Genomic DNA, 25,119 nt, shown 5'->3' with positions numbered 1-25,119 from the left:
ATTAATGTTTTAATCATATCAAGAGTAAAAGAAAAAGTGATTTCCTCCTTCTGTATATTTATTCTATGTATCTATTTTCTATGATGAAGATAAAAATTAAGTAGATCAGATCTGATTCCACTTACTGTAAAGTTTTAATATGTTTACCTTTTTGCTACACATTAACATCCTGGACAGAATCTCTCTAAATTGAAGAATTAAAATGTATTTTGATTATTTAATTCAGCTTTAATATAATAGTTTAAATAGTTCTGTTATTGGTGTATTTAGAGTGACTTCAGTTTTGTTTTCAATCTAGAGAAATATAGAAAGTTCTGTGATTTGATTGCAATGATAATTTAAAAGTATAACAACGACGTTTCCAGCATTATGTTGTAAAATTAAAGGAATTTCCTGTAAATTACCTGCAGTTTATTAGTTTTTTTTAGCTGCTCTAATTATGAAACACTTACTAAATGTTTTAATGTTCCTGCTGCTTATTTTTTGACCAATCCGCCCTGTGTGGCTCAGTGCTCAGCTACTGCAGGTAGAAGCTTTAAGGCCTTTTTTCCCAGATGTTTTAATCAAACAAAAACAAACTAATTGTCCTTAAGCTCCGCCCATCAGGACTCTGAGGGAGGAGAAGCTGAATCATTGTTTAGCTTGGAAACGGATCCGATTTATTTGTGCTACTAGTTGGAGGATAAACCTTTGGCAGGGATGTATTTAAATGGTTTTGGCAGCTTGATGCTGAATACATCAGCTCTGCTCCAGCTCCCTGACATCCTAATAGGGAGTTCTGTGAAAAAGCTCCACGTATCTGAAGATGATGCTGCTCTGCATCAATCCATGCAGAAGATTTGTAAATTTTATTTCACATCTCTGCAGCATTTTGCTTTATTTTGTTTATAATGAGTCGAGTTTTATGCAGAAATCTCCCTTCTTTCTTTGCAACAGGTTTGGGGGAAACTGCCAGCCTGTTTCCTGAGAGGATGCAGGGATTCATCCGTGGATGCTCTCTTTCGTCACGTGACTCTCGCAGATCTAAATTAGGCCAATAATCAGGGACGCCTAGCGGCCGAGCTGCTGAATGCACAACATGTACATACAACTGTGCTCAGGTCCCGAGGCGTCGGATGCATCGGCATCTTTCTGCCTCCTGCAACTCATGGCTCTTCTATCGGTAAACTGATGCTGGAAATGTGTTAAATTTGACAAATCCAGATTGTCTGAAGCAGGTCCTAATATCCCCCCCCTCCCTGACCTCTGACCTCCCTGTAATGATTTAACTCTTGGGGCTGTGCTGAATTTCTCCTGCCGAGTCGTTCCCTCATGGAGCAGCAGCTGACAGCGCAGCAGCCAGGGTGTAACCCGAGCTCCCAAACAGAAGCTGTAATTCCACGGAAAAGACAGCGAAACATCGCTGCAGCTCCTCTGCAGCGCCGCCTCTAAGACCCAACGCTGCAGGAAAATAAAACAGGCACAAAGACATGGAGCAAAACATGAGTAGAAATGCTAAATATGTATAATAATATGTAAAAAGACTTAAGAGTTTAATTTTTTATTTAGAAATAATGACAAAAAATGTATTTTTTTGCAGAAAAAAAAGGAAAATCTGCCTGTTTTATGAGAAACATCAGCAACAAAAGTCAACAAAGTCCTCTCCTTATTTAAAGCCATATATTCATTAAACACAAGGTCCCCCTATAGGTCAGACAGCGGCTGTAATCCGTTTTCACGGTGAATATGTGGCCCCATAGACGAGGCCACTGCAGGCTCACCCTGTGTGTGTGTGTTTGCTTAGTTTACATGCTCGCACACTGGCAGTAAACTACGCATGACAATAATTCAGCCAGGATCGGATCCACGAGCGGTGCAGACTCTCCTCCTCTCCGTCTTTGTTTCAGATGAGAAGATAAAAAAAAGCTTAATGAGAAAATTAAAGGTAACATTTGAAATAAAATCCAAACTTACCCAGAAAACATTCAGGAGGCAGATCCTACTGAGTCTTCTTCTTTAGTCGGAGGCGAAAAAAGAAAATGGATATTTAAAGGTGAATTAATCCTTTAATATTAGGCTTCTGCATTTCCAGGGGGGGGGGGGCTGAAAATTTGTAAGGTGGGGGTTTAAGATGTTCCCCAAATTAAACTGTATAAGACAAAAAAACAAGGAAATGTACCTAATTATTATATAATAAATAGACGATTCAGCTTAAGTTCATTGCTATAAAATATATGCCCCCCCCTTAAAAGTGATGCAACTGAAAGACAAAAAAAAAGCATATTTAAATAGATTTTGAATCATCTTAGTTTGTTTTTAATTTGAACAATTATTAAAAAAATGAAAACAGTTTTCATTAGTGACGTCACAGCCTTTCTTTACCTCTAATAACTCCACAGAAATCTCCTGGGGGTGGGCAGGGGTCAGCAAATTCACCCCAGTCCCTATTTTAAACTGTTTAAATATATGAAAATAATTAAAATATATCAAAAATAAACATTTTAATTAATTACAGCTCGTGATTTTTTCCTTGATTTTTAAAAAATAGTTACAAATCATTGCAATAATCCCCCCCCTGACTCCACTGTTTGGTGCCACACCTCCTCTTCCTCCCGTTTTATAACATAAAAGGAAAAAAAAAAGTTAATAATTTACAGATTTATTAGTTTAGTCTCGCATTATCTTTACCTCTGCTTGTTTCTTTTTTACTTTTCAGGCTTGTAACCGTGGATCTGCTCGTCCTCCGTTTGATTGATGATTTAATTAGCCATACAGTGGCGAGCTGCAGGAGGACAGGACGCACAATAATGCTTTATTTACATAACCAATCAGGACGCAGCAAAGGTGGAGCCTCCTCACTGGGCTCCGGCTCTTCTGGGTGCGTTTTATTCCTGTCAGACCAGGCTGCGACGGTCGACCTCCACGTTTCACAGAGTTTTGCACCGTTTCCTGAAATCCTTCCATATTAACTGCGCAGAAATAAATAAAAACAAATGTTTGCGCAGGTTGCAAAATAATTTTTGCACGCGTTTAATTGTGTGGAAGCACACCTGGTTGCACCTGGCTGCAGCGCGCAGGTGCGTCTCACGTTGGAGCAGAGCGCAGAAAAAATCAGGTGCGCCAACTTATTTTAGATAAATGCATATTTTTATTGAATATATGTGGAAAAATTATGTATTTAAATTGCTTTTTTTTCTTAAATTAAATTAAAATGCATAATTTGGATATTTAGATTAAAGGTAAAGTTAATAAACAGATTAAAAAGTGACCCTTACATGATTCCAGTCGCTTCTCCTCTGATTCTGCGCCGCAGAATAAAGAGAAAACTGCCGCATATTTGCTTTTGCGCCGCATGGAAGCCCGACAATAAAAAAAGAGGAGAGCAGAGAGAAGGGAGAGGAAAGCTGGGAGAGAGAGAAGAGAAAAAAAAACAACTTCAACCGAGAAGATGCTCACGTTTGACTCTCCTCAATTATCCCCTCCCGTGAAGATAGGTGGCGCGTTTCAGGGGGCTTCTCCTTCTTCCTCCTCTGTGTTCCGCACGGCAGAGAAAAGGAGGTGGACGGAGAGGAGAGAGAAAAAAAATGTCATTAGAAGAGGCGTAACACGTCAGTCCCTACCCAGGTTTGTTTCCTGGAGTGGGTGTAAGACATCAGTTGTAAACCTGCCCTAGCAGGAATAGCGGTCCCTCCCTCCTCCCAACTATTTCTGAGGCTTTTATTTCTAAGGCTTTATTATTATCACCGGAGGAAAAGGATCCGCTCGCCATCATCCCCATCCAAGAGACGCTTCTTTTACGCCATCGTTTAATGAAAAAAAAAAGAAACAAGCAGGTAGGCATTTCTGATTCCTATTTTTATCATTATTTCAGCTTTTTTTTTTCTTCCAGGAGATTTTCATGGATTTAAACTTTTTTTGCGCGCGTCTGCGTAAAACTTGGAACTTCGACTTACCTGCACAGGTGGAAGTAAGGATAGAGGAAAGGACGGGAGGGAGAAAAGGTGCGCTCCTTTCTGTACCTTTTTTTTAAATCATCCCCGCAAAGAGAGGAGGAGAAGAAGGAGGACAAAGGTGGAGGCGTCCCGGCTTGGGTCTGACTGTCCGGGGAAGGCAGCCTCCTCTCCGGACACGGACCCCCGCTTTCAATCCGCAGCCACAATGGAACCAAAATCATCTTTGATTTTTTTTACATTTTATTACATCCAAGCGATCCGAGGCGAAAGAAGAAAAATAAACCCTCCAATTGAGAATTTATTCCTTTATTTTGGCTTTGATTGGAAAAGCGCAGAAATCTCTGCAGCCGCTCAACGCGAAATCTAAAAAAAAAGCGTTAAAAGAAAGTTTAGATCAGGTTTGAAATTAGTTTTTTAAGCTTTTAATGTGTTCGGATAATGTTTTTTTGTTTGCTTTAAACAAAGCAGCGTTTTTTTTCTCAGAGTTTGGTCCCATTTCTGCTGTTTTCCCCGTTGGTTGTGAGCGCGGTGCGCAGCTGAAGGCATGCACGGCAAAAAAATAGGGTTTAAACCTTAAAAATGCCTTTTTTTATTTATCTATTAATTTGTTTTTGCTTGTTTAAACATTTGTACCCTATCAGAGGTTCACAAATATGAGTTAATTAGGGTAAAAATATATAATCCACCAGGTTTCTATTACTTTTTTAAAATAAAATATATATATGCATGGAGAAAAATTTGTTTTCTTTATTTTTTTCTTTTAAGAATCATTCTTGGCACGACTTAAAGTAAAGTTAAACAGAAATGAAGAGTCTATTTTGGTGATTTTTATCCAAATAATGGCAGTTCTCCTCTGTGACGCGCAGTGTTTCTGTTTCCCTGCAGATATCAAGCTGAAAATCAGGGGATCGAGTCCATGCGAGCTGCCATCTGATCCCCCCCTACCTCCTCCACCACTTTCCACACACACGCACCCACCCACCCACACCCACACACACACACACACACCTATCCATGAGGCAGGAGATCATGGCGGATGGCCCCAGGTGTAAGAGGCGAAAACAAGCCAATCCGAGGCGGAAAAACGGTAAGGAACCCACGGGGAGCGCGTGTCTGTGGGAGAGTGGGGATGTGTGGATGTTGTGGCCGGGGTTGGAGGCGTCCGCGGCGGATCCGTGGACGCGCGAGAGCCCGCTGCCGGCTGCTGGAGCCTTTTTACGCATTGATGAGGGGAGAGAGTAATCCGAGGCTGCTGGGGGTCAGATGGTTGTCCCGCCTGGGAAGGCTGGTCTGGATCCGCTGTGAGGAGCATCTTAGTGGGCTTCCACTCCTCCGTCTCCATCCGGAGGAAAAAGATAAAAAAAAAAAAAAAAGTGCAATTGACTGACTTTTCCCCCGCTTGGCATCTTTTAATGATTTTATAGTTGAAATAATTCCCTCAAACGTTGCATTATTATTTTTTTATTCTAATTTTATTGAAAACATTCCAGCTTTTTTTTTCTGCAGAGGAATTTCCAGGATAAACGCTGATATTCCCAATCACCCCACACTTTATTATTACTATTATTATTTTATTTAATTCAATCTCTGCCCGCACTGCTTATTCATCTAGATCAGGTTTCCTTTATTGATTTCACACAATCAATAGCAGACAAGCCTTTAGCTCCTCTCTCAGTAGAAGCACAGCAGATTTATTCTATTTATAAATATCAATTTATCTGTTTATTTGGATTTAAAAAAGGAAAATAGGAATAATAAGAGACTTTTAAGGACTTGGTCACATGTTTTTTTTTTTTGCTTTTAGAAAAAAAAAACTTTTTTAGTTATTATTTGTGGATTTTTTTAATCCAACCTTCTCTTTAAATTAAAAAAATCTTTTTTTTCTGCTGTTTTGGGAAAGTAGAGGCTTACTGAAGCTTGGCCACTCTTTTCTTAAACACACTCTCTCTTCCCCTTCTCTGTCCCCTCTTCCTGCCTGTCTGTGGAGGGACGCCGAGCTCCAAGTCTTAGCTGACGGATAGAAATCCCCTAATCTAATCATCTAATTTGACCTAATACCAATTTATGTAGAGAATATTCCTCTCAGTCCAATAAAACATCCAAATTTAATCCCCCCCCCACTTGCAAAAAATTCCCAGAATATTTGTCTGAATTTGTTCCAGTTTGCAGAAATTAAGCGCTTCATGATTTATCCAGACCTCCATGCGTGGCATTTCTCTAGTCGCAAAAAAAAAAATATGTCATGCTGCAGAAAAAGGAGAAGAAGAGCCTCTTCGCCCTTTTTTTCCTGGTGCGAAACTTGAGCCGAGCAGCGTGAAGTTGTTTGAGAGTTTGGCCCCCGCCAGGTGTTGCCTGTCACATCCAGCTGTGAGCGGCCAGCGGAAACACACACACCTGGGATTATTTTCATCTCGCTCAAGCAGCACGAGCATCAGACGACAACATTTAAAGAAGAGAAAAGACGGAATATCTGCTGCATCGAATGGGTTTGCTGTATTTCTTCCATCTTGTGGCGTTGGGAGCACACGCATTACATAACCCGAAGTCTGCTGGGGTCCAAAGAAATCGCAAATCAGAATGTTTTAGTTACAAATTCACGTCCGAATTATCCTAATCCTCTTTTTAAAGGTGTGTGTTTAGGTGAGCCGCTTTTTTCCCCTATCATACCAGCTTTTCCTATTTATTTTTCTTTATTCCTGCCACCATGACCGAGCAATGCTGATGTAGGGGGGAGAAAAAAGAGGGGGAAAAAATGGGAGGAGGTGGAGGAGGGCTGCTTTTTCGCAGGGCGCTCGCGGACAATTGATTGTCAGCGGTAATGTGTTTCATTTACATGTTTATACCGTCAATAGTGGCGGGGGGTTGTCCAGGCCGGCATTCAGGGCTGCCATTCCCACACGGGGCTGCGCCCCACGCTCCTCGCAAGCAGCAGGAAGCTGAGGAGGAGCGGGCATTCCTCTGGAAGGAAGTCTGGGATTACTTACTTTAAAAACCAGATAGAAAAACTTGTGCTGGAAAAGTCGGACTCAAGCGAGGCCTTTTTTCTTTTGGGGCTCCTGATGAGCCTGGAAAATAGAGCAAATAGGACAGTTCCTGACTTTATTTCCTGATAATTAAATCCCCTAAATGAGATGGTCCAAACAGATTACACCACTGCTCACTTCCTTAATTGGGCTTTGCTACCATGATGTCAGCTGGATTCACCTGGATGACTTAGATGCTATAATAGCATCCCGTACAATCTGAAATACTATTTTGATAATAGGGCTTTTTAAAGCAGTTAATTTTGCTGTATCCTTTTCCTTTCGCTGTTCTGTGTCACTATATGCATGCTTTTCCTGCAGGACTGAAATGTGGAATGGATGCAGTAGACTTTTGACACACAGGACTGGCTTTGATAAGGGAGATAAAAGCTAAAAGGGGCATTGCTTGTTCCTCCGAATGACAGAAACTAATGAGTGAAACTTCCATTAATTCCTCCTTTCTCTCAAGAATCACTCAATTCTCAGCACATTTTTTTTATTATCATCAGTGCACTCTGATTGTTGGCTCTTCCTCCTGCTTGTGTGGAGATATTTCTGTGCCTGCCGGCCCTCAGAACACACACTCGCAGGAGGCACCGCCGGCCCCCCGGACCCCCTGACACCGCGGCTCTCTTTGGAATGCCTTAGGTACGATTTCACTTTCGCTCACATCAATGCTGACCTGAATGCCTTTCATATCTGATCCGCCGTGTCTCTCCTGGTAAACATCCCCCCGGGGGGAGAACAATGGAGAAAAAAAAAGAAAAAGCCTCCTCTTCTTCTTCTCCTTCTACTCCTTCTTCTTCTTCTTCTCCTTAATCACAATTCAGCCCCTCTCGCCGCCAGCAGCAGGGCTACACATTTGCATTCAGCATCAGAAAAAGGGCCCAAGATGAAAAGAGGAGGAGGGGGGGGACGAGAGAAGAAGAAGAGGAAGAGAAAAATGGAGGCAGAGAGTGGTGGGTGGGTGCAGGAGAGGAATAACCAGGGTGTTTGTGGTTGTTTGTTGCCTGTCCCCTGGTTACAAGCCTTTTATAGCCTCCTTACTGCAGCAGGGACCCCCGGCCCCTCCTGATAGACAGATAGTGTTACGAGATGGCATGCCCACACTATTCATGGACGCTCCAAAAAAAAAAAAAAAGGGGAATCAAAAGAAAATCCTGGATTGAGCAGATAAGGAGCAGGTGTCTTAATTTTGCCCTTTTCCTCGTCTTGTCTGCAGAACATCTGAATAAAAGAGTATTGAGACATTCCCAGGCATCATGTGATACGGGTTCTCAACCACAACTTTTCCTTTTTTCCCCCTCCTTCTTACTTCTGGTTAAGAACAGGGATTATTGGTACACCTTCCCTCCCTTTCTCCCTCCTGGCTGCTTGGGATTTAGGCAGATTTACTTCAGCAAACACCTTCGGACACTCCTGGGGGGGGGGAGTAGGAGTCTGTTTGGAAAAGGGGCCTTTTGTTCCGAAGGGTTCTGGATAATGCCTTACCAGGCAGCCGTGATATTAACCCCTGCTTTGGTTGTGGAAGGAGTGGGGAGGGCTGCGGGGGCGTTAGATTTTATTTATTTTGAAGGGAGCCAACGGTTCGAGTAAAAAGAGGAGCCACTTTATTTGGCCGACTGCACGTACATGCAAACACGGGAGGATCCGCCGCCTGACTAACGCGCAGGCATGAATCAGCCTCTTCCCTGCATGGCTCGTTGATGCATGCTGCAACGTTGGAGCTGTTGGCCAACTTGTACGTGGAGTAGCCTTCAAATTATGCGCTTAAAAAAACAGAAAAAACAGCAGGGATGAGTGGGGAAAAAAGGCCTTCTTTATGCCTTCTTGCTTTTTTTCTGATTTTGACAGGCAAAAAGAAAACAAAAGGCAAGCAAACAGAGAAATTGAAACTTCACTGGTCTGGCAAATAACTGCATGCATCCATTCGGACTTTTTTTGTTCATTTCCACTCCTTACCCCTAAGCCAGCATGTTTTATGCATTGCGTAGGAGGAGGATGCATCTTTTAAGATATGAAAAAAAGAAAAAAAATCATGCCTCATTTGAGTCCTTCTCCAGTAAAAATGCAAAGTCTTTATTTGGTCTCGTCCTGCTGTTTGCACTTATTCCGCCGCGTCTCGCCTGTGATTTTCTTTTTCTTTTATTTTCCTCGACTTTTTTCGAGTTTGGGCGCGACAGGCGACAGGTTGCTGAGCAGGTGTAAACTAACGTTCAGATTTCATAATTAAATGTTGATGATGGTGGGGGAAAAAAAGTGTATGGAACAAAGGAAAAAACAACTTTACAAACACCTTCTTGTACCCAACAATGCTACACGCTCGCTCGGATAGCAGCTGTTCCGCTAAAAAAATGAAAGGGTTGTATTTGCTTCGTTTTCTCCACGATTTAGTCGTGTTTCATTTGGATAACTGCTCGGATTTATCTTCCTCTTCTCTGATTCTTTAACATCCATCCCAACCTGTCAGGTCCAGCTTTTTAACAAGCTGGATTATGGAGTAACAAAAGCTTAAATGTAGATTAAATGAAAAGAACAAACACGATCACAGCTGGTCCATGTTTGTGTGAATGCTTTTCGTGTGCAATCGTCTCTATCTGTGTGTGTCTGGTGTTTGGCCATTAAAATAATTTCTCCATTTTTCTTCGTCTCTGCGCGGCAGCTGCTTTCGGAGATGACACCTTTGTGCAAACAAGTGTTGAAGGCAGCCTCCAGTTTTTCCTCGCTCTGATGTTGGTTTCTCCTTCCCTCTCTCTCTCTCTCTCTCTCTCGCTCTCTATCACACACATGCACACGCATTTAGGGAAATTCACACACTCCTTGATGTACGCAGGATTGTCAGAAGAGCTCTTCTGGCAAGGTCAGGGCCGTGTGGAGGAATCAATAGCAGATCGGCAGATTAAGGCTCGGTGACATGCGGAAATCTGGGCCGACTTGCCCACCGTTCCCACCTTTAATTCCACATAATAGAACATGCTATTTGATCAGCGCTCACTTTCTGACTCCGGTTCATTATTCAGGAGGTTTCCTGCTTCTTTTACCTCCTAAGTGTGTCCTTTTTCTTCCCGTCTTTAACGAGGACTTGTCTGGCTTTCCCCGGTGCTCCAGTTCCACCCTCCCACCGCCGCCGCCGCCTTCCCCGTCCTGCGTAGAAGTAAATTCAGATGCGTTATCTCCATTTAATTGCAGCCGATTGCCAAGCGAGATTAAGGCCCAGAATTAGGTCGTTTTGCAGTTGCACAAATTTCACTCACTTCCATGCTTTCATCTCGCCGCTGATCAAGCACCTTCCTAACCGGAGGCTGCAGCTGAGCGAGGGGAGCGGTCAGCGGACTGCTTGTTATTCCGATGTACTGTTTAACCTTTTGGCAAGAGTGAGTCAAGGAGAGCTGAGACATCTTCCCCTTTAAATGTCATCCGCTGTGCAGTCGTTGGACATGTGTAGCCAAAGTCGACCCACCGTTAATGGGTTCTGACTGGAGAGGGGACCCTCCTCCTCCTCCTGAACGCTTCATGTCCCGTCGCTTGTCAGACTGGAATGTCAAACAAACACCTCTTCAGGTAGCGAGGGAATAATCACACCGACAGCCCTGTCCTCTGCCTTTCCGACACGCACAAGGTTGGAGTCTGACAGGGTGGTAGTTTCGGTTTGGTTCTGAAAGGCTCTGAAAGGAAAGACGAGGTGATAGAAGTGAGGTTTGTGAGGCCGGAGATAACCGACGGTGACGAGGCCTTCGCTTGTTCTGGTGCCGGATCGTCAGATGCAAGGGTATTTCCTGACCTAAAAAGGTTTCAGGAAACAGCAGACATGAGTTCAAACTTGTGACTCAGCCTCTGACATGCAGCTTTGTCTCCGGTTAGGTCATGGCTTTATGACTTTCTATCAGTTTTTTCTTTGGGAAAACTCCCCCCTTGCTTATGCCGCAGTCACTAAAGTACGTTTATTATTATTTGTCCTTCTTGGGTTTTTTTTTTCCTGCTCCCATCCCAGCAGCCAGGCCAGTCATCTAACAAGTCAGCCCAGTCTAATTACTTCTCCCCCACCCAGGGGAAGCTACTTCCTTATCGCTGGGCTGTCTTGCTCCAGCATTCCTGAGATAAATTCCCCACCACTTTGTTATTCTTACTACTTAGGGGTATTGGAATTAGCATGGCCATCAAAGCAGACCTTGTACTCTGCCTTTTTCTTCTCACGACCTTATCAGCGGTCATACATTACAGCCGGGCATGGGGACGTGCCCGTGGGCTGCAGGGGTGAATAACCGACACAGTATTTGACATCAAAAGGGGATGATGAAGCGGCGTAAATGTGCAGGAAGCCGCGCAGGTACCTTCAAGGCTGCGTGGTTAAAGGATTCGTCAAACCCGTGGCGTTCAGGTAGAGCGGATAGCGTGTTTGCATTCATTGAAACTCTCATACCTGTTAAAGACTCCACTTCTTGACATTCAAACCCCACTTCTTCCTGCTGTATGTTACTCAACACGGCTTATACCTCAGCGGCGAGCTGAGTGCCGCCTTATAAACTGGCAATCACGGTATCCCTAATGTTATTACGTTTCATAATTAGTTACAGCAACACTCATTCGGCGACTGGCGGAAAGGAGTATTCCTTAGTAATTAAGGTAATGAAATATTCATTTGTGCTACCTTTTTCAGCAGTCTCACAAATGAGCCAGTCGTGCTTAATGTCCGCCTTTGCCTCTGATTTTATTATGATGGCAGACTGGCACATCTGCAATTAGTGCCCTCGCTGACAGTAAGGCAGTAAGCATTTCCCTCCTTCTTTTCCTCTCTTTGCCCCTTTTGTTGTTACCTTTGTCCCCTTCCTTCCTCAACGGAGAGGTTACCTTTCCCCCAGCGGTGCAAAATCGACTTGACATCGCTGTGCCTCCCTTCTGGTAGTTTGCATCAAATCAGGGCCCAGTCAAGCTTCAAGTGGGAATTGGCAGGCCAGAACCTGAAAGGGGAGAGGGAGAGGGAGGAGGAGGGGGTGAATCACAGCAGGCAAATGACGGCATGAGAAGCTGCAGCTTCCTGTAAGAGATTTATTCCTAGATAAAGGGGTTCTTTAGACGTTATGTCCTGCAAAGTTACCTTAATGCCTATTCACCTCTTTCATGAAAGATATTTGGGTGTAGAGGTCAGGGCATAGAGCTTGGAATCCTGAGGTTCTGAGTTTGAGCTCCACTCCCACAGACTGCCACTCTGGGTCTCTGAGTAAAACCCCCCTGATTTCTCTCCAGGCACCCCCACAATGGCAGCCCACTGCTCCCCAAGGGGATGGGTTAAACGCCAAGACTTATTTTCTCCACTGTGAGTTCAATAAAGTTAAATTTATTAATTCATTTTCATTTAAGATATGCGGTTTTGTTGAGTTTTTCATCCTGAAAAGTAAATGAGCTTGAAAGAATAAGTCATATTGGAGATATATGACCTTACCTAACGTCTAAGCTCAGCTTTCTTGGGTTTAAGTGCGGCTCATTCAATCTGAATCATCTCAGTATGCATTGTTCCTACTTATTTGATTAACATCAATGGGGATCGCTTCGATTTTATCAACTGACGTTAATCTGATCTTAACATAACGTTCGCAGCAAATATCCCTGCGTGTTATTCTTTGGATCCGCCTCTTGCGCGAAAGAAACGTGGCATTGTTAGGCTTCTTTTTGAACCCCCAGAGGAAATTACTATGAATATAAACCATGAGGTAGAACAAATGGGTTTGAAACACGATTCTCTGGTGAACCAAAGCAGTTGAGTCATGGTATTAGGAGCTCCATCTAGGCCCAGGATCGTCTAAGGTTGACTTTTTGAGGTTAAGTGGTGATAAATCCTTCTTAATTAACCGAGTATGTTTTGTTTTTTTCCCAAGTGGATCGAGGGGATAGTTTAGATGTTATCTACATGCCAAAGAAAACGGTGGCTGCTTGCAGGGTAAAAATTGGTGCCTTGTTGTCAAATACAATGATATTGACGCATTAATGTTAGGTTCTACATCTTCTTTAGAAGATGGTACCATAGCCGCCATCATAGTCTCATCAGTCCAGATGTTCTGTTTGTGTCTTCTTCCTCTCTACGCCACGGAGGGACACACACAGCCACTCTCTGTGATGAAACTTTTAGTGCTGCTCCACTTCTGCTGTTACCACGTTATAAAGCTTGAACCCCCACAAACCCCTTCCTCACCGCCAGTATATGCCCTTATTAAAAAGCACAAATTTTTATTCATTTCTTGTCAGTTTTACATCTCCTGCCCGTTGCTTTTGTGTCTTAATCTTCCCTCCCCACCTTTACGGTCTCTCCTCCTTCCCAGCTTTGTAAGGACTGACGGCAGGTTTTCGATGGGGGGGAGACACTGAGGTAAAAACGGTGTGACGGCGGCGTTTTAGTTAAGCCGAGAACAAAGGCTCGGAGACGCCGGGGCCAAATGCATTGTCCCGTGCCCATATTGGCCCCTGCCACTGTTTTTTTTTTTCTTGCAAGATTTAATGCTCTGTTTACCTCCAGCTAATATTCAAAAGAAGAGCTTCTTCCTTTAGGATGCAAACTCTGGTTGAGGTTGACAAATATGCAGCTTGAGTTGTTATGATGAGCTGATGTTGCAGTTGTAGCTGCAAAAGTAAGAGTCCATGTGATCAGACGGCTGATATAAAACAGGGAGAATAGAGAGTGTGTTGCTTGTGTGTTTGAGTGTGGACCATTGGAGTTGTCCTGCATGGTCTCTGGGCAAACTGAAAGCAGTGCTCAGTGGGATTAGGGACTGAGTGCTGCTGGGGGTGGCGAAGGGCGGAGGGACATGAACACAAGGGGATTCTGGGAGCTGTTTTTGTGCCTTGCAGCAAAGCTCTCTGCAGCACAGAGTACCACTTTCTTACAACCGAATATTTCAATGCAAAAACCACCGACTTTTAGCAGCAAAGAGTTTAAAGGGAATCCCACCTTGGTCGATGCCATGACTGACATTTAAGTAAAAGCAAAGTTTCAACGAGCGAGGAGCAATAAAGGCAGTTCGAAAGCGCTTCCATTGAACGCAATGATATTTTCACGAGCGCATAAAGATTATGAGTCCATTCCGGTAGCACCCATCTGTGCTTTCATTCGCAGCTATATGCTCAGTAGTTAAAATGGAGGCTGAGGGAAGACACTAGATGACTTTGATTTGGTTTAATAGTTTGTTTTGAGGTCAAACGAGATATCTGAGGTGGAGATCCCTCCGAGCTGACGAACTCAATATGGAGGTAAAAAAGAAATCCCTCCCTTGCCAAAAACCTGCGCCTGCCTCTTTGGCGATTAGCTGTTTTTTTTTTACAAAATAAAACAATTTCCTCAGAAAACTAACCCTTTCTCTCGTTTCTCCCTCTCTCTTTTTTTGTGCAAAACAATTAGAAAAAAATTACAGTAGATAAAAACTGAACGGCGCCAGTATTTATGCAATCAACATAACGAAGAAACAAAACAATTTAATGTGGAAAAATCATCATTCATCTGCATTATAATTGCTTCTCTTTCACATCTACGGGGATGGTTAATTAAAATTGTGATTAAATGCGCCTGCACTGCCTAAAATGTCTTCCCCCTAAACAGGTGCTACAGAATTTAAAAGTAAAGAGAGAAAAGCTAATTAGCATTGGAAATTGAGAAAGTGCCTGCAAGAATCAGTGTTAATTTCACTCACTGATGAGGTAATTTATAAAAGGAGGGTTTTGGGGGGGGGTGCAAAACGAGAGATTGCAACAGAGTGTGCTCCCCTCCACCCCCTCCCACCTCTGCATCTCTGGTTTCCCAGCATGCAGGTGAAGATGTTTGGAAACACCGAGGTTGTTTTGTGTTCTGTTAGCATTAGCATCACTTTTAGACGCTAAATAATGACACTAGAGCGCAGATTAACTCAAAGGCGGCAATTTAAGCAAGAAGGCAAAACGTAGGGGTCGGCTTAAGTGGTAAGTTGGCAACTGTCCTCCGTCCCACAGAGTTTCCAGGAACCCTCAATGGTCTGGGCCCCCCCTCTTTTATGTAATTACCTGTCGCTGTCTGTCATTATGGTGCTGAAATGCTGAAGCTAACAGTTTGGTTGCCTCTCATCTGATCAGACACAGCTTTTCCCAGCTGTGTTTGGGTTCGGACCTTTTAGGGCCAAGTTATGCTTCTTCTGATCAGTTTGTCCTGAAGGGAAAACATTTCTGTTTTGGATTGTACCGTAGTAGATGCTTGGGAGACCTAAGATTTCCCCAGAAACGGAGCTGGGAGGAGGTGGGGTGGTTCTGAGAGTGTGGGCTGCCAGGCTGGTAGATCATTAGGTTCCCGCTGCAGCGGAGCTAGAGCATCAGCCGGCATGAAAAAAGGCAAAAGGAAAAGCCAATTTGCTGAGACATACTCTGTCGACCTTTCATCATAACTGGGGCCTTTTTTTCTTTTAGATTAAGTCCAGTGAGCACAAACTCAGCCGCCTGTCAGCCCATTGAGCCCAAACCCTCCTCTCCACTTTTTAACAATCGCCTCAGAGCCCTAGAAACTTTCTGGTGCTGCTGTGTGACACATGTTGGACTACACTGCCCCCACCCCCCCATCAAATACAATACAAAAAAATCTGAATTATACTGATTTGATTTGCTGTGTAAACTCTAAACTCCCAGATCAGAGATATTTGAGGGACTTTCTGTAGATAAACAGCATAAATGTGTGCTGAACAGCTCAGGCGGGAAGTGACACGGTACGTGTCGCTTGGTGATCCTCCGCCAGGCTGATTGTTCAGTGGAAGCGTAGTGAAACTGAGCCGCTTGAGGCTCACTGAAGTGTGGAAATAAGATCCAGGATTGATTCTTTACCTTTTCCCCCCCACCTCCTCCTCTTCCCATGTCTCCTCGTCGGTTTTACAACAAAGATATTCACCCAGCTCCCACATTTCTGTTCCACCTGATGGATCACCGCAGTCTGACCTGTAACCACTTGTATCCGCCTGTTTTATCGACCTTATACATAATATAAATATACTGATTTTTCAAGTTTAAAATGAGTCTGCTGCTCATTTAGCTAATGCTTGGTTTTATGGAGCTCCTCCTCATGAGTGCAGAGGGTCACCAGCACTAAAAGTTCATTTTCACCTCATATTTTTCTGCTTCTGACGGGGAAGTACTCGCGCTGAGTCTCCCTAATGTTTCTGCCTTCATCCTTTTGTGTTTCTTCTCATTCTTGTATGGAAGAGGATTAGGGCCACTGGAAAAAAAAGAAAAGTTAACTGATTTTTTAATTTTATTTCAGTTTTCTCAGAATTCTGACCTTTTTTCTCAGAATTTTAACTTTAATCTCAGAATTCTGACCTCTTTACTCGGAATTCTAACTTTAATCTCAGAATTCTGACTTTTTTTCTCAAAATTCTGACTTTAATCTCAGAATTCTGACCTTTTTTTTCTCAGAATTCTGACCTTTTTCCTCAGAATTCTAACTTTAATCTCAGAATTCTGACCTCTTTACTCGGAATTCTAACTTTAATCTCAGAATTCTGACCTCTTTACTCGGAATTCTAACTTTAATCTCAGAATTCTGACTTTTTTTCTCAAAATTCTGACTTTAATCTCAGAATTCTGACCTTTTTTTTCTCAGAATTCTGACCTTTTTCCTCAGAATTCTAACTTTAATCTCAGAATTCTGACTTTTTTTCTCAAAATTCTGACTTTAATCTCAGAATTCTGACCTTTTTTTTCTCAGAATTCTGACCTTTTTCCTCAGAATTCTAACTTTAATCTCAGAATTCTGACTTTTTTTCTCAAAATTCTGACTTTAATCTCAGAATTCTGACCTTTTTTTTCTCAGAATTCTGACCTTTTTCCTCAGAATTCTAACTTTAATCTCAGAATTCTGACCTCTTTACTCGGAATTCTAACTTTAATCTCAGAATTCTGACTTTTTTTCTCAAAATTCTGACTTTAATCTCAGAATTCTGACCTTTTTTTTCTCACAATTCTGACCTTTTTCCTCAGAATTCTAACTTTAATCTCAGAATTCTGTTTTTTTTTTCTCAGAATTCTGACTTAAATTTCAGAATTCTGACTTTTTTCTCAGAATTCTAAATTTAATCTAAGAATTCTGACTTTTTTCCTCAGAATTCTGACTTAAATCTCAGAATTCTGACTTTATTCTCAGAATTTTGGATCTTAATGTAGAAGGTAGAGATGTGGAGCACTCAGCTTCACTGACAAAGATGTGAGTTGTTTGAGGTGGCCAGTGACACATTGGTGGAAAATGACGGCATTAGGCAACTTTTTACGTGGCCGAGGGGTCCCCTCATTAATGGAGGAACAGAAGGTCATTAAAACAAGAGAGCTAGTCTCTAAAACAGACATGGCTACAGCTTGATGCTAACATGTTAGTTAGCTGTCAGAATTCTGAGAAAAAAGTGAGAATTCTGACTTTTTTCCCATATTAAACTGAAATACTGTTTTTTTTTCAGTGGTCCTAACCCTCTTCCGTATTCTTGTGTGTTTTAAACGCAGAGATGAAGATTTCCTCCTGATGGAAATGAAATCTGTGTTTATCCGGCTTTCAGAGAGGGTTGTTTATGTTGACGTCAAGGTGGCAGGGGTAGAGCGGATTTCTACGACTTCAAAAACAAGAAGGGAAAAAAGCTTCCCTAAAACCCTCCGGGAGAGACTCATACGACAACCCGAAGGGAGGGCAGGGGGGGGGAGAAAACAATTGCTAATATTAGGAAAAAAAAAAAGACACACACACGTTGGCACACATAAACAAAGAAAAAACCTTGAGTTTGTTTATGTGCTCATAATGCGAGTCTATGCACCCCGGTGAAGCGGCGCAAATGGGAGAAGTATGCGTGGGTTCCTCAGGTAACAGGATTACGTGGGCACATAATTGATCCATTTGGGGGAAAAATGACAGGGCTCTAAAGAGGCCCCGGCTTTGGAAATGGGAGTTTATGAAACAGGCATTCGTAAATTCAAAGGAATCAATATGTCAATTTTATTACATCTCCGGGGCCAGATGGGCATTAAAGGCACAGCTCATCCCTCTGCCTTCCCAACCTCGCTCTCTCTGCTCTGTCATCTCTCTCCGTCACCGTCCTTCCTCTTTGGCTTCTTCTGCTACTATTTCTCTTCCTCTATCTGCAAATATGGAGCAAAGGTTTATTACCCCTTTCTCTTCCTCTGGGTTTTATTGTCTCGCTTGTAGACGAGCGGCACAAGCAAGTCCTCCCTGGGTCATACAGAACTTCTACTTGTCTATATTTACAGAACCGCCCAACCAAAAAATCTTTTTCAACTGGACTCCATATTGAATTTATCGGCCTGACTTTCCCTCTTACTCCAATACCTCTACTGCATTTTGAAAAACAAGCCCCAAATATATAAAAAAGGTTTCATCTGAATGTTTTTTCTCTGTATAAAACCTGCTATGGCTGTCAAAAAACAACATAAATATTCTAAATAGACGTTTTCTGACTGTCAGCATGAAAAGGCAAGGAGTTAAATTGAAAGTAAAAACAGTAAATTGAAACATTAAAGCGGAAGTTTTTTAGAATAAATGAATGTCTAGGAGCTGAAGCACAGCAGAGAGGGACTTTTACCTGCTTTTTCTTTTATTCATACAGAAATAGAAACAGAAATATAACAGGATTAAATTGGTTTGATGTGTTCCTCCTCCTGCAGTCTCCAGGGGTTTGACAGGAAACCATAACAGCTTCAGCTATGCAAGATAAACTGGATGGAAGACAAATAACTTACGCTTTGATGCACAGGCGATCAGACTGAGATGAAACAATAAGTGGTTAAAATGTAAAATTCTTACACTATGATTGATTTAACCATTTAAAACGTCATAAATGAGCAAATTTGTTCAAGTAAATTCAAACATTTGTTGTTCAAACTTATGGAAAAGGGCCCTAAAATGCATGTTTACCATTTATGGGTTTAGGGATGAGTGCGAAGATTAAAAAATTGGGGTGAAATTCATGAAGATAAAAACTCTATGAATGTTTTAGTGGCTTGATTGCAAAAAATGAATACAGGTATTAAAATAACATTTCAGTTTACACAGTTTGATTTAACTTAGAGGTTGTTTCTCTTTTGAAATCCTTTCTTCTACGTAATTCCTGCTTCCTTTATCCCCCCTGTATCTGTACTGTGACTATCATTATATGCAGATAATGGTGTCCTATATGTCATAGAGTGAAAACTTCACAATTATTTTTTGAATATTTGCATTTTTTCCAGCTTTAGGGATGAAATTAACCGTTTTTGAGGCGTTTTTTTTTGGATACATATAAAGTTGTAGATGTACTTAGAAGCATGTTTGGACTCAGTGAGACGTTTTATCAGTTTTCCCCTTTGCTGTTCCTTCTTGTCTCCTTTTCTTGCAATCTCTCACAGCTGAGAGTTTGTCATCAAGGTCTCCTCTGTCGGGCAGAGGTCCTTGGTGGCCATTTTGTTGGCCAGATTTTTGTATCTGTTTGTGTCTCCGCGTGGGCGTGAGCAGAGAAGAAAGCTGTGTGTGTCTGTGTGTCTTTGAGGTATCAAATATCCCTACCCGGGCGAACAAATCAGCTGAAATGCGTTCGTCAATGCAGTTGTTGACTCAACAGTATTATTCTTTAAGAAAAAAGCCGTTTAGAAAGAGCGGCGGGCAACAATAAACAATCTGAAAAGCCCACAGCCAGTAGTAAAATAAGGCAAAAACAGAGGGAAAAAAGAGAGTGGGTGTGTTTGTGTGAATGTGGGGGGGCAGATTAAGCATTCTGCACAACTAACCCCCCCCTTTACACTAAAATATTCACATTCCATTTAAATACAACAGCATCCCAGGCAAGATTTAATTACCACCTCGCACTATAATGCAAATGAATAATGCAGCCAAGACTGATGCAAACGGATAGAAATATGAAAACTCCTGCGCCTGATATGAGGAAAGAGAGTAAAGGAAAAGGTTAAAAACGGCCTCTTGATGCCGACTAGTTAGCTGAATTTAAAGCAGATGAAGAAGCAAAAAGAAGGGAGGAACAATTATGAGGCCCAGCTTCCCCGGCGTTTGCCAGGATTCTCCTTCTCCCATCCCACTAGTTCATTTTCAGAGTAAGTAAATAATAAGAAGTTGGTGATGCTTGCATTTTTAATTCCACCCCCCTCCCTCTCCCTGCACTTTCTCTATTTTTTCCCTTGTTCAGTTCACTGACTGACATCTGCTATCAATGCTAAGCAGGTGTTCCCGTGCAAACAGACGTGCCCCTGTTTGTGTTTCGCCGTCCCCGCCACCGTGCACCCAAATGAGCAACGTGATTAAGAATCCTGTAAATTTTTGAAAGGAAACGGATGGCTGCCCGGCTAGAACGTAATTACACCGCCGCCGACATCCGCAGCTCACCGCTGCAGCAGCCAGAGCCAAAGCAACAGCACAGAATTAATAATATATAATGGCATCTTCCCTTGTAATTCATAAATGAAATAAAATGAAGGAGGAGTAGCTGCTGATAAGTTTTTTTTTCCTCTCTTTCCTTTCTCCTGGGGGCGGGGCGGCGGCGGGTAATTCTCAGAAATCGAGTCTAGACGATCATCTTGCACGATTCGGTGACTCGACCCGATGTGTGCGAAGACAAATCTGTGGCTGCTTTAGCTAATTTGTTTCCTAAATGAAACGTCTGCATATGTTCCCTGTTTTTAGTCATTATCTGATTTCACTTCGCTGTACGATCGCACTCACATTTGCAATGGACAATTAGCTCTCAAGTGGCAGCAAACTTCCTCCCTTTGAACTTCAAAGGCAAAGGTACGGAAGAGGATTAGGGCCACTGGAAAAAAAAAAAAAATTTAACGGATTTTTGAATTTTATTTTAGTTTAATGTGGGAAAAAGTCAGAATTCTGACTTTTTTCTCAGAATTCTGACTTTGAAGCTGAGTGCTCCCACATCTCTTCCTTTATGGTGCCCATCTACATTAAGATCAAAAATTCTGAGATTAAAGTCAGAGTTCTCAGAAAAAAGTCAGAATTCTGAGATTAAAGTTAGAATTCTGAGAATAAAATCAGAATTCTGAGAAGAAAAGTCAGAATTCTGAGATTAAGGGTCAGAATTCTGAGAAGAAAAGTCAGAATTCTGAGATTAAGGGTCAGAATTCTGAGAAAAAAGTGAGATTTCTGAGATTAAAGTCAGAATTCTGAGATTCAAGTCAGAATTCTGAGAAGCAAAGTCAGAATTCTGAGATTAAAGAGAGAATTTTCAGATTAAAGTCAGAATTCTGAGAAGAAAAGTCAGAATTCTGAGATTAAGGGTCAGAATTATGAGAAAAAAAGTCAGAATTCTGAGATTAAAGTGAGAATTTTCAGATTAAAGTCAGAATTCTGAGAAGAAAAGTCAGAATTCTGAGATTAAGGGTCAGAATTATGAGAAAAAAAGTCAGAATTCTGAGATTAAAGTGAGAATTTTCAGATTAAAGTCAGATTTCTGGAAAAAAAAGTCAGAATTCTGAGATTAAACTAAGAATTATGAATCCTATTAAACTGAAATAAAATGTAAAAATCAGTTAACTTTTTTTTTTCAGTGGCCCTAATCCTCTTCCGTACAAAGGGCCGCATTAAGTTTTCTTATTTCAAATTCGGAGGTGAATCCAAAAGGGGAGAAGGTGTTAGAGCAGACGTGGTTTCGCCGTGATGGGAAACCTCCGGGGAACAGAAAAGAGGTGAGGGGAGTGAAGCAGGAAGACGAGCGTAGCGTGACACAGAGGCCAACTAAAAAAAACCTCTGACTAGAACCCTTTGACAGGATCTGCTCCTGTTTTTTTTCCCTCACGTGAGGGATTAGAGCTGCCAGGTACAACATAATCTGGATCTACAGCGCCTGATAGAGTGATCCAGAGACAGAAATGTTACATTTTCAGAGTTAAGCTACTTTTCACCCAATTTATGCCCCGTCCAAGCACCTTGGCGAGCATTTCCTCCCACAGCAGCTATTGATAGCGGCTGACAGACATTGTTTGGCCAGTGAAAGGTGCGCCTCCCCCCTAAACGCTGGCTTGCAGAAGGGAGGCAACACTCCTCTCCTGTCCCCTTTAATCAGAGCCAGAGTTGGTTGCATCCTCCCATTCGGGATACACGATAATTACCCTTCTCAGTGAACGCCGGGACTTCACTTTGAGTCGGGGGAGGGATGAACGCTGACAATTATATTAGGCATGTGTGTGTTTGCTTCCTCCTGCCTCGTAGCTACCTTTCCCCCTCCCCTTTTCTCCGTGGACTTTTGGAGCTCATGATGATGCGAAATAATAAGGTGCAGTTATGAGCGCGGCTCCCGGCTGCAGCAGGACAAACATTGGTTCTGTCTGTTTGCCGTTGCTGTGAAGAAGCGCCGAGGCCTGAGATCAGTGGGCTATTTCTCTTTTCTTTTTTCTCTTTTCTGCGTGTGGCGCTCAGTGGGAAGAACAAGGATCTGACACAGCTGGGGTGACGGAGTTCAGGTCTAGTTGGGGGAACAATGTGAACCTTTTACATAAATGCTCCGACCCTGACTGTGGATTGTTACGTCAAAAAGGTCATAAATGAGCCTTTATCATCATGTAGTTCTGGTCTAGATGGACATGAAAGGCTACCTGACCTAAAACACTGGAATATGAGTTCATTTTTAAACTACATTTGATTAACTTTGAACAGATTTCAAGAATTAAGTTGAAATTAATAAAAAAAAATTTTGTAAACTGATCCAAATCTGCATTTAGTGTCATTAATTCTTTATATTTTTCCATCTTTATCATTATTAGCATCGGGTCTGAGATTTTTGCACGCCAATGAAATAAAAATTCTTATTATCGTAACCAGCTAATGCTAATCCTTCGATAATCAAACACATTTTCACTCAAATTCTCTATAAAATACTGGAAAACTGCTTTTTAGGCAATAATAAACCAATCCCACGAAACAAATAAACATTATATTACTAATTATATTACGAAATAAAAACAAAACTATATATCTATATATATATATACAATACTTTTATATACATCTAAAAGGTCACATGGTTGATCAAACCGGGCTGTACGCCGCCATCTTTGATTAAAGGACGACTTCTCCAAATTGCAAACTAGATCAGCCTGGTTAGTTTAGCTAAAGTTTAAAGAAAAACTTTAAATTTCAGTAATTCTGGAAAACTATGAGTCAGTTTGGCAGATTAGAAACAAAAAAACTCTAGAAAGTTGAGAGAAAACTCAACTTTAAATGTCATAGACCTATCAATGTTCACTAGATGGTATCCCATAATGCTTTGAGGCATAATTTATCGTGAATGTTGTTCACAGAAACATCACAGCTGGTCTTAAACTTTTGCACAGCTCTGAAAATCTTGAAAATTAATCAAATCTTTGTTGTTTTTTTCACAATTTACATCCTGTGGTAATCAATCAGAAGTAACGGGACGATTTTCTCACATTTAATAAGAAAAAAAAGCCCCGAAACAAATGTTAGAAACATTTCAAACTGTAGATATCTCCATTAATATTTCTACTGAGGCCAGAATGAGCTTCTTAGAGCGATATCTCAACCCTTGTTTGGGCTAAATGTGGTAACTGGCTGAAAAGTTCCTCCTCTTTGTTCAAATCTCTGGTGATAAAACCGTGTCTATATCCAGAGTAGGACTTCAGAGAAAACCTGATGTGTTTTGGTTATAGGCTGCTAGATTAATTGGTGTCTTAGTGAAGGTAGGAGACACAACATGAAGGTTTAATAGTGCAGTTTTCTATCATGGAAGTTTCCCTTTGTATTGTGTGATAAATGTGCCGTAGAATAGTGCTTGCATCCTGCAGTGCACATACTGTAGAAGCCATTAGTGCACTTTATGGCTGTGTTGTAGCCTGTAGTGCTCACGCTGTTGACTGTTGAGTCTGGTTAACGTGTGCGACAGCTGTGTTAATGAATGAATAGGACACGCTGCTGCCTCTTGCCGCGCCGGGACTCATACAGTAGCTCACAGAGGGCTGTTGTAGCCTATAGAAAAGGCGGTATAATAGCAGCGACAGTCTGAGCTGTGTTCCAGGAGGAGGAAGACAGCGCAACTCTGTAGTCGTCATCGCGCGCAGACGAGGCCATCCTCCTCCAGCTGCTGTTGGGAGATGATTCGGGTCACCGCGGGCTGCTCGGAAGGGGAGGGTGGCGAATCAAGGGGGCGATTGTGTCTGGTGCCAGTCAGTCGTAATTAAGAGCAGGATCAGGGGGTGGACACGCACACGCACACACACCAGGACTCACAAACAGGCCTTGGGATGTAAAATCACGTAAACACACACATTGGAATAGACATAAACAGGGACGTCCACACTTAAGCCTCCATAGAGAGCAGCTCACCTGAAAATAATCGCTGCGAGGGGCAGCAGGGGATGCAAATGAGACCGGAGGTTAGCGTGGGAAAAATGGAGCAGTGTAGCCTGGGACTAGGTGATCCTGCGGGCAGGGGGCCGGCCTCAGGAGGGGCCTTTGTTTCCAGCCTCCGTTTAAAAATACCCGACGTGCACCTCCTCCTCCTCCTTCATCCCCATCTCCTCTATCACCTCCCCTGCCCTCCCAGCCCAGGCCAAGCCGGAGAGAAAGGCAGAGATATATGGTCTGTTTAACAAAAAGAGAGGTGTGTGTGTGTGTGCGTGCGTGTTGGTGTGTGTTTGCGCAGTTTCTTTTTTCTTAACCACCTCAAGAGACGAATCTGTTTTAAGAGTATTTTTCTATATCTTGGACATTAAAATCTGTCTCGAATTTTAAGCTGTAGCAAAAACATTAGAACATTTAGCTCCGAATTTTCATAGAATGATAGTTTAATCTCTAAACATTGGGACTTAGTGCTCTAAGCTGCTCCGACAGACGTATCTTAATAATTTTTTTCAGTGGTCCAAACACTCATCCCTGAGGACCTCCGTTAACCTGACTCTGCCAGATGGATTTGCTCCGCATATCCATCTGGAAACCTTCCGTTGAAGTAATTTTGGGAAGGGGCGAAAATACTGGTTAGCTGATTGGCCTATGTTGGTGATAGACGGGCCAAATAAACCAATCAGATCAACGAAGCATATGACGTAACAGAGCGACGACGAAGAGGAGCCAATTGATAGATCAAACTTGCCGAAACCAGTCGGGAGAAGAGCAAAAACATATTTTCCTCTGAGAAAAGCCTCCAGAGCAGTGTTTT

The 25,119-nt window shown here is 42.3% G+C and overlaps 2 protein-coding genes across 12 annotated transcripts in view; one reads left to right on the top strand and one right to left on the bottom strand.

Moving 5' to 3' along the window:
- Window positions 1–426: 426 nt before the first annotated feature.
- On the bottom strand, window positions 427–7,914 carry LOC119791434. Of its 7 annotated transcripts, XM_038297512.1 has the most exons (5): window positions 7,638–7,914; window positions 6,776–6,890; window positions 3,436–3,509; window positions 1,954–1,993; window positions 427–1,440 (listed from the first exon to the last, which is right to left on the bottom strand). In XM_038297512.1, exons 2-5 carry the CDS (start codon window positions 6,884–6,886, stop codon window positions 1,051–1,053), a joined length of 615 nt encoding a protein of 204 aa, XP_038153440.1. In that variant the 5' UTR covers window positions 6,887–6,890; window positions 7,638–7,914; the 3' UTR covers window positions 427–1,050. The 7 variants fall into 7 exon arrangements, 2 of the variants coding, with proteins under 2 accessions (XP_038153440.1, XP_038153441.1); XM_038297513.1 differs by lacking the exon at window positions 6,776–6,890; XR_005281862.1 differs by lacking the exons at window positions 3,436–3,509; window positions 6,776–6,890; window positions 7,638–7,914 and adding an exon at window positions 3,255–3,332.
- Window positions 2,945–25,119, top strand: part of zeb2b (zinc finger E-box binding homeobox 2b) — an 85,792-nt gene continuing 63,617 nt past the window's right edge. For 4 of the 5 annotated variants that reach the window (XM_038297511.1, XM_038297509.1, XM_038297510.1 and 1 more), the window contains exons 1-2: window positions 3,428–3,812; window positions 4,818–5,019. In XM_038297511.1, the coding sequence (XP_038153439.1) occupies window positions 4,947–5,019 (73 nt within the window). In that variant the 5' untranslated portion in view covers window positions 3,428–3,812; window positions 4,818–4,946. Of the gene's footprint in view, window positions 3,095–3,427; window positions 3,813–4,817; window positions 5,020–25,119 lie in introns of those variants that run through there. The other variant, XM_038297508.1, reaches the window with a different exon arrangement.

Source organism: Cyprinodon tularosa, unplaced genomic scaffold (genome assembly GCF_016077235.1).
Source record: "Cyprinodon tularosa strain WSP-4 unplaced genomic scaffold, ASM1607723v1 ctg39, whole genome shotgun sequence".
NCBI classification, from domain to species: Eukaryota; Metazoa; Chordata; class Actinopteri; order Cyprinodontiformes; family Cyprinodontidae; genus Cyprinodon; species Cyprinodon tularosa.
This window is presented reverse-complemented; position numbering and strand designations above follow the sequence as displayed.